This window comes from Amblyomma americanum, chromosome 1 (assembly GCF_052857255.1).
Source record: "Amblyomma americanum isolate KBUSLIRL-KWMA chromosome 1, ASM5285725v1, whole genome shotgun sequence".
Classification (NCBI taxonomy): domain Eukaryota; kingdom Metazoa; phylum Arthropoda; class Arachnida; order Ixodida; family Ixodidae; genus Amblyomma; species Amblyomma americanum.
This window is the reverse complement of record NC_135497.1, coordinates 66,879,127-66,887,286: the sequence shown is the minus strand read 5'-3', so window position 1 is coordinate 66,887,286 and position 8,160 is coordinate 66,879,127. Positions and strand designations below refer to the sequence as shown.

The 8,160-nt window shown below is 45.2% G+C and overlaps 1 protein-coding gene across 1 annotated transcript; it reads right to left on the bottom strand.

The window, feature by feature from the left end:
* On the bottom strand, positions 1–3,668 carry prel (preli-like). The gene is made up of 4 exons (XM_077645776.1): positions 3,540–3,668; positions 3,031–3,126; positions 2,436–2,658; positions 1–670 (listed from the first exon to the last, which is right to left on the bottom strand). Exons 2-4 carry the CDS (start codon positions 3,120–3,122, stop codon positions 371–373), a joined length of 615 nt encoding a protein of 204 aa, XP_077501902.1. The 5' UTR covers positions 3,123–3,126; positions 3,540–3,668; the 3' UTR covers positions 1–370.
* Positions 3,669–8,160: the final 4,492 nt, after the last annotated feature.

Below are 8,160 nucleotides of genomic sequence, written 5' to 3'. Positions count from 1 at the left end.
TATAAAATATGTCAATTTTATTTTACATGGCTACCACATACAGTAGTCTCAGTAACAAAGGTGGTACAAATAAAATAAAACAAAACATTTTCCCCGCATCTCCAACCAGTGCCTTATATAAACATTAATTCCAATAAAATGTGCAGCTTCCCACGATACTGCAGTGGCAGTTAACATGGATTGTTACAGTTCCACTGGAATGCTAAGCACTACTTGGCACCCAAAAAAGAAACGTGAAAAGACAGCCTTTCATGGCTTGAAGGCGAACTCTTGCCAACAACCTTAACAGTGTATTCATCAGTGCAGTCGTATATATCTTTCAACGGCAGCCTTCTGTGGCAGTGTCAAGCTAACGCCTACACCCCAGCCACTAGTTACTACATCTGGCTGCAGCCACCAGTGGCACAGCCTTGGCTTTGGCTAGCTCGGTGGCGAGCTTGGAACGAAGGTGCTCCTTCTCGGCAGGATGGGTCCCAGGAAACATGCGCTCCAGGACATAGGTGAATCCCTTGCATGCCTTGGCAGCATTTTGTTTGAAACGTTCCACACCGAATGCTTGGATGGCGCAAGAGAAACCAAAAATTGAAGAAGATACCCAGGCTTTGCGCTCCACCACAGTGTGCTTTGGGTTGTCAGCAGCAGGCCTGTAGATGCACTTCTCTTCTATCGACTACAAAACAACATTGGCATTTGATCAGTCCTGGGCCTATGCACAGCAAACATCATTGCACTCAATAATCCATAACAGCGCGACAGACGAGACAGCGAAGAGAGGACACAACATCGTGAGCACCAACTCGCCTAACAAATGGTACTGCACTCAATGTGTACCAGTATGGGTCATGCAATGTTCACTAGATAGTTTCATTCTACCTGAGCATCTTTTAGCAAATAGAAAAAACTGGTGCACAATGAGCACTGATAAATGCAAAGTGGTGCAGTTGAGTGGGCAAATGAAAGAGGAGTCAAAAACACTCATGTGAGCAGCTAAAAAAAATGTATCAACAAATGCATCTTGCAATAGAACATATAAAGCACTAAGGTGAAAGGCATAGAAAAATTTAGCGATGACAGAAAAGAACCTGAAACAGCTATTGGTGCTCATTCTGCCCTCTGGCTGATACAGTCTGTATATGCAAGGGCAGTGTTGTCAGATGAGGGTCTACATACCCTTTGTTTCCTTTAAGATTTTATCGAACTCAAACCTTTCTTTTTAAAGGAACACTCAGGACAAGTACCCTGAATTTTTACCAAGATCGATTCTCTGGCTCTTTCAGAATACATTGATGTTTGTCCAGCAACAAAAGACTCATTTATTGCTAAAAAAAATTGCATTGAACAATTTTCCGGCCACTCGATTCAGACTCAAGTCTATACAGAAAAGGACTCTCGTGGTCACGTTTGAAGTGAATGGCAGTGTAGCCTAACCTGTGGGATCCAAGCAAAAAAAAACTGTCGACAAATCGCAGTTCATTTGATAAATTGGCCAGTGATGGCGACACCTATATTTCTCTCTTTTTTTTTAAATTTTTCTGGCTTATAAGCTGTTTTCAGTGAAAGTAGCATCTCTGCCATTAGAATAAGGTAATTACACAGGCCCATTCCAATTTGCCCTACGTGTTCCTTTAAATGATGCTCTCTAGTTTTCATGGCTCAACGATGAGACTTGATGGAGCCACATGTGCTCACTTGTGTGAAGTATGTGAGGAAACTACATATTTTAAGAGCAACTGTTTCTGAATTCCACTGTTGCAATACAGTAGCACAGAACATGAATGAGGAAGCAAAAGGAGCTGGTAGAATATTTCTTTTAATATTACTGTGTATGTCCATTACTCAGGCTCCTTTTGTCAACAGTTAGTAATCAGCGCATTTGGACTAAAAAATTATACTGAGGGCTACGAGATATGCCGTAACAGATGGCTGCACGCAAGCTTTGACAATGTGGGGCTCATAAATGCATGCCGAAGAGCAAGAGATACCAAGCAGAAAAGCGGAGGAGGAAATGCAAATGACGACGCTGGTTGCACCACATAGTGAAAACAAGGGCTCCAAACAGGAAAAGCTGAAGATGCAGATGAAAAGAGACGGCAGATACAGTTGTTGTGCATCACATGGTGGTGACAAGCCAGGCTAATCATAAGCAGAGTGTCATTTCTGGCTCATGACGAGTCTAGCTTGTGAGTTCTTTTGCACTGTGTTGTTTAAGGCGAGCAGGGCTCGTTGAGAGGATTTTTTTTTTGTTCTAATGTTAGCAACAGAAAAGAGGAAAACAGAAGGTCTTAGAAAGCTTCAGGACAAGAACAAGAGAGAAAAGCACAAAACTGGGCAATGCAAATTTTTCGCAAGGGATTTATACAATACTGTGCATAACAGCGATGGTGTTGTATTTAATTAGGAGAAAGTTCTGAAGTTCCAATTCTTACAGAACTTACCATAATATGCTGCAGACCAATGTTGCGTGTGTAAGTGACCAAGGTCCTAGTTCTTGGATCAACAACAGATTCTTCAACAATACGAACGGACTTTGAACTGACAAATCGTTCTCCCCACTTTGGTAGCCGATTCATTGGGTTGGTCTTTGTGAGTAGCCGCTTTGTGAACAGCTTTCCACCTTCTACATATCGTGCAACGATGTCTTCAGTCAGTACATGCGTGCTGTAAACAAAAGTCTCTGTATTACGATAGGGTTGACAAAACAAGGTAGCTATTAGAAGTCACAGGCTGCATAATGCAGGAATGAATTGAGGATTTAGAATTTTACAGCCAATGGGACTTAATGCACGACGTACCCACTTCAAAACAGTGCTCACCATGCAGCTCATGCTAACCTAGTCTTCAGCACATTCTATAAATTTACCTGGCAAATTTACGACACATAAATCCAGCAAATGCGAAATCCACAAACGCTATAGCACACTAAACACTCCTCCCATCGTTCATCACATCGGCCCAACAAGCATTCTAAACGTAGAAAGAATTGTCAGCACACCGAGGACTGTTTTGTGAAGCGATTGTTTACAAACTTACCTGTACGGATTTGGATACCTCGCCCAGAAGCCTTGAGCCACCTGGTCCCAGCTGAACTTGAACCTGTCCTTCCTCTCGTAAAATTTCACCATCGCGCTTCAAACGAAAAAAAAAAAAAACAGGCACACAGGTTAAATGATTCATTGAAGGGCGACCTTCGAAGTATTAGCTTCACCTACGACAGACTATAAACTGTGCCACACGACAACACTTCAGGGTACAGATCACTGCAGTTACTGCCAACACTACAACGCTTCATGCTCATTTGAAAGGCACAGCTGAGGATTTTAACTGCCCCGTAGCTCAGGTTACTGCCCCTGCAGACATGGCGGTAGCACACCAGGCGTGCAGCTGCCGCACCGCTTGAAACTGCCCTTATGTGTGGCTGTTTAAGCGCGAAACAGCAATTTATTCTACGCACAGTTTCCGCGCGTAACAGAAATCTTACCAGGTATAATCTACACCGCAATATCTGCAAAACGTCGCCCGTTAACAGCAATATCCCTTACCCGCCGTCGATATTCCCGCATGGGACACCGCACACAGGCAGCGATGCGGCCAATGCGGCGATGGCGATGGCACCGAGGGTCCGAGGGGCGGCAAAGGGAGGTATGGCGAGGAAAGTATGCGAAACGAGATGATCCAGGTGGCGCTATAGTTGCTCCATGTAGAAAATAAATCTTACAAGTATTTTCAGAAAAGATACGGGCTCAAAATACCGCTGCTAAATAGCAAACAAGTGCTAAAACTAAAAGACTGCTTGCAGGCAAATTAATGTGTCTCCGGAAAAGCAACCTTGACGTGCTGACCGTGTTGACGTAGTACCAGTTGTGAAACTCCGCTTCAAAAAATGGGTAGAGGGTGGTGGTAAAAGCTTTATTACAAACAAAAAAAAAAGAGAGAGAGAACGTATTAGCACGTGAAGTAGCCCTACAGACGAGGTGACATCCTCAGTCCGGGAAGTCATAGAACGATACCGCTGCTGTGGCTCGCTCAATGAGTGGGATGAGAGCCTGTTGGGCCCCGAGATCGGAGCAGGGTAGGTTTGGGGAAGGGGGATGGCTGTGTTTTGTCAGGCCCACACCATGTGGTAGACATCGGCTGTCTACCGCAACCGCCGCTGCTGTCGTACAAAGAAATTGTGGGGTACTACCGCTCCCAGCACTGCCGATATCCACAGGAACCCCGGAAAAGGGGGAGCAAGGGGGGCGGTCGCCCCCCCCCCCCCCCCCTCAACATTTTTCCGGGGGGGGGGGGGGGGGCAACGCCCTTTTCCCCAGCCTCCAACTGCTTGCACTTGGATCAGATTTCTGACAATTTAAACACTTCAGTTATAGGACTCTTTTAATGCAAATCACAGTGGGGCTGAGCTACTTGGCTTCGTAGCCAGTTGTAACGCATTTCGTATATACGTTGGTCAAATGTTTAGGGGAATCCCCAAGGTGGAGTAAATTTGTAATAAGGGAGTAATTACTCATTGGTATCCACCCAAGCGCAACCATACGGCTACAGAGGAAAGCTATACAGCCGTATGGCTACGCTTGGGTGGATTTCAATGAGTAATTACTCCATTATTACATATTCCGTATATGTGTAACCTAAACCAGTCATGTCCCAACAGAAGTCGACTGTCTGACCCGTGTACATGATCATGATTAGCAGAATTTAAACAAACTAGGCACAAACTTTTTTAATGCAATTGATCACTCCTCGTGCGTAAAGCTTCACATTTCAATTTGTTTTATATTGCTGTGAATCTTTGCACCGTTTGTTCGTTCGCACTCAAAACCGCCGGCACGCGGCTTTATCATTTTGTTTTGTAATGCGAGATGCGACCAGACTTATCTTCATTGATCGTGGCCACGTGCAAACGTTTCCACATTTTTCCAGATTGTTGTAGTTGCTTTGGTATTTATCTCGAAGGTTCCTTGTCAGCTTTAGATTGAGCGCGGCCAAGAACTGCAGGCATTCAGTTCGATGACCGCCAAGCACGCTTGTGGCTAACGACCCCAACGAGCCATTCAGTTCTTAGTGGGCGCGAGTCAGCCCCTTAAACAGTTTCATTTGGAAGCCTTTTCGTTGTCTCCCTGACTGCTGGAATGTCGTCACCACAACGTCACAGTTTGCATCAACCTTGAACATTGAAAAATTAAAAAATAACAAAGATATAAAAGTCATTACGTAAATGAGCATAAAATAAATAAATAACAAAATAAGCTCGAAGTCTTGCCCCCCCCCCCCCCCCTCCCCCCTCCCTCTAAAAAAAAAAAGGTTCCGGGGTCCCTGGATATCCACCCCTCTCCATGGGCCTAGATAAGGCGGGATAATGAATTCTGCGCCGACTCCAATTAAACACGTTGCTCTGCCGTCGCTTGCGCGATTCAGAGAAACACCCAGTGGATAGTGCGCCTTTCGGTGGTATGTTCAGCTTCGCAACACACATTTGTTGTGGAGTTTTACAAAGATAGCTTTGAAATGACGTAACATACTTTGCCACACTCTTCTTCAAAGCACTCGCCAAATTTTAACGAACGGCCGCCTCCATCGGTACTATGTGAAATGAGAAAAATATTTCTGGAAGCATTGCTTACATGCGTTTCCATGGGTCGCGCTCCCGTTTCGCACACCAGCCAGCAGTCACTCCCACGACAAATACATCGCCTTCAAAATGACGCTTCATGCTCAGAATATGTGCTACGATGAGCGTGGTTATTTTTCACGAAGGGACGAGATTGTAGTTGCACTGTGAAGTCAGAAAACTGTTTTGAAAACTTTTTCTTCCGGGTATTCCTATCCAACTCAGCTCAGAATATCTTGTAGATGTCTTGAAACGTCTGTAGTGGGCATAGACATGTTGGGCTACAAATGCTAGCTACAAGACCGTCTGTTTGATACTTGTCTAGAACAGTGGCGTTGGGGGGGGGGGGCACAGTATATGCATGCGAACGGTCCCCCCCCCCCCCCCACGCACCTCCTATGAGGCAAAAATAAAGGAACGTGGACGCTGTGATTATATATAGATTGAGAAAGCGATGCTGGTGAAATTCTGTAGAAGTAGCACAACCACTGAACTGGAATGCTTAAACGGTGCAACGCAGACTGCAGATTCGAGCAAAGCTACAAAACGTAACTTTATACTCGTCGCTAGAGGTCTGCACGGGCCGGTATCTAGACTGGGCCCGGCCTATATATTCGCAGCTATACTTCGATCCGGACTGCAAACCCGACCGCGGCCCGCCATCAATTTCAAATGACCGGTCCGGCCCGGTGCTGATCCGGCCGTACCCGTGCAGGCCCGTTTGCTTGGCGAAACTTCGCTCTTAAAAAGAAAAAAAGAAAAACAGAAATAGAGCTAGCCGTAAACAGAGATCTGTATAGCAGCTAAAAAAGTTACATATAGCAAGAAGCGCAAATCGGGTTCGTAACAGCGACGAGTGCCATACTCAAGCTGGACACAACCTAAAGAATCGGTTAGAAAAAGAGCGTTGCATGCCATCATTTTCAGTGGCTCGTTGTGCAACGCTTTAGGAAAGAAATTTCTAAAAAAAACGACTTTATTGCAAGCGTAACCTGTTCACCTCGTAAGCGCACTATGGGATCCTTAGCGTCCTAGCGCAGTATGAGCGCATTGTTACGGAGTTCGCTTTGTTTACATGTCGAGGAGACTTCGTACAGCAGTGAGAAATATGCAATCATATCGTTTTCAAACAAGGTGAGAGCTCCCTTTCGAGCAGGACTAATATATTTATAAAGTCCAAACACTCCCCAGATCCCAAGAGAGGGATTCGCAACCCCAAGGACCACATCCGCATCGGTTATGCAAAGGTTGTCCGAGAGCACAAAGTGTCTTCAATTAGTCCGCTTTTTGTAGGTCAGGAATGCAGTAGAAAGTACCATTGTGCTCAATTTGAAAGCATCCACCGTTAAACAATGTGACCCACTGTGCCGCATTTAACTATGCGTATGGAGCACTGTGCTGGTTTTATTGCTAGACGGTAAGAACCTTTGCTAGGGGATGCTTTGGAGTCTTCTCTCGTCGATTGTCCAATTTGCTCGTCTGTATCGCCCCCGCTAGCTAGTCTTCTGTTGACGGCGGTGGCTTCGTCGGTACTTCTGGACTTGTTAGGCCCGGGGGGGGGGGGGGGAGTTGAAGAGCCGTGTGCCCCCCTGAAATTTGCGTGGATTTGCGCCACTGGTCTAGAAGACATCTAGCCAAGATGTCCGTAAGCTGTCTCAGAAAGGATTTTTACGCTTTCAGAAGCTATGCAATTGACGCCTACTAGTCCGCTTAAGGAAGTTGCCTTCAAGACATTCTACTTTAGAACCCTGGAGGGCTTCCTCACAAGACGCTGTACGGCATGATCTATATGCTACTGCAGTGCAGTATTACGTTTAAACAGGAAACACCTAGAGAGAATCGTGGGCATAACAAACCTGACAACAGAAAAAAATCAACATGCTACCAACAATTACACGAATGCATAACTGCCTACGGCAGGAATATTTTATTGCCCCGGACATGATATTCCGATTCCTGTGCCACATGCGTGACAACAAACTCCCTGCCCAATGAGAACCAGTCCATCTACTAGACAGCTAGATATAATGCATCTTGCCAAGATGAACAAGCCGTCTTAAGGCGTCTCAACTGGCCTCTGCAACAGTTATTGAATGTTTATAAAACGTGCCGACAAGATGTGCAAGATATCTTGCAGTTAAATACAAGGCATTTCTAGGCATCTTGAAACAATTTGTAGACACCTCCTTGCTCAGCTAATGCTCCCACTTCTTTCAGCCACAAGAGTTTTTGCAAGACTTCTTGTAGATATCTCAAAGACACATTCTAGAGGTCTACACGGTCTTGAGTGACAGTCTACAACAGGAAACATGTATGACAATCAGAAGTCTCAACAGCTCATTTTGGGCTGTCCCCGAAAGTATACGGCCTGGCCGCTCACTGAGCACGGTACGTCTTAAAGACTCCAAAATCTAATAGTGATTTTTTAGCAAAAAAAAAAGGCATCATTCACAGACGTCTACAAGACGTTTCTACTTGACCTTTTTTTATGTAGAATGCGTGTGCGTGCCCATAAATTAGCTTTCATTTCTGAGTTTGTTTTCTTCTGTGGC

Excerpts from the sequence above, each read along its gene's own strand:
- prel (XM_077645776.1), bottom strand. The coding sequence starts at position 3,122 with ATGGTGAAATTTTACGAGAGGAAGGACAGGTTCAAGTTCAGCTGGGAC. Across the intron at positions 2,659-3,030 it reads AGGTATCCAAATCCGTACAG|CACGCATGTACTGACTGAAG; the intron begins GTAAGTTTGTAA and ends TTTTGTTTACAG. Across the intron at positions 671-2,435 it reads TTGGTCTGCAGCATATTATG|TCGATAGAAGAGAAGTGCAT; the intron begins GTAAGTTCTGTA and ends GTTGTTTTGTAG.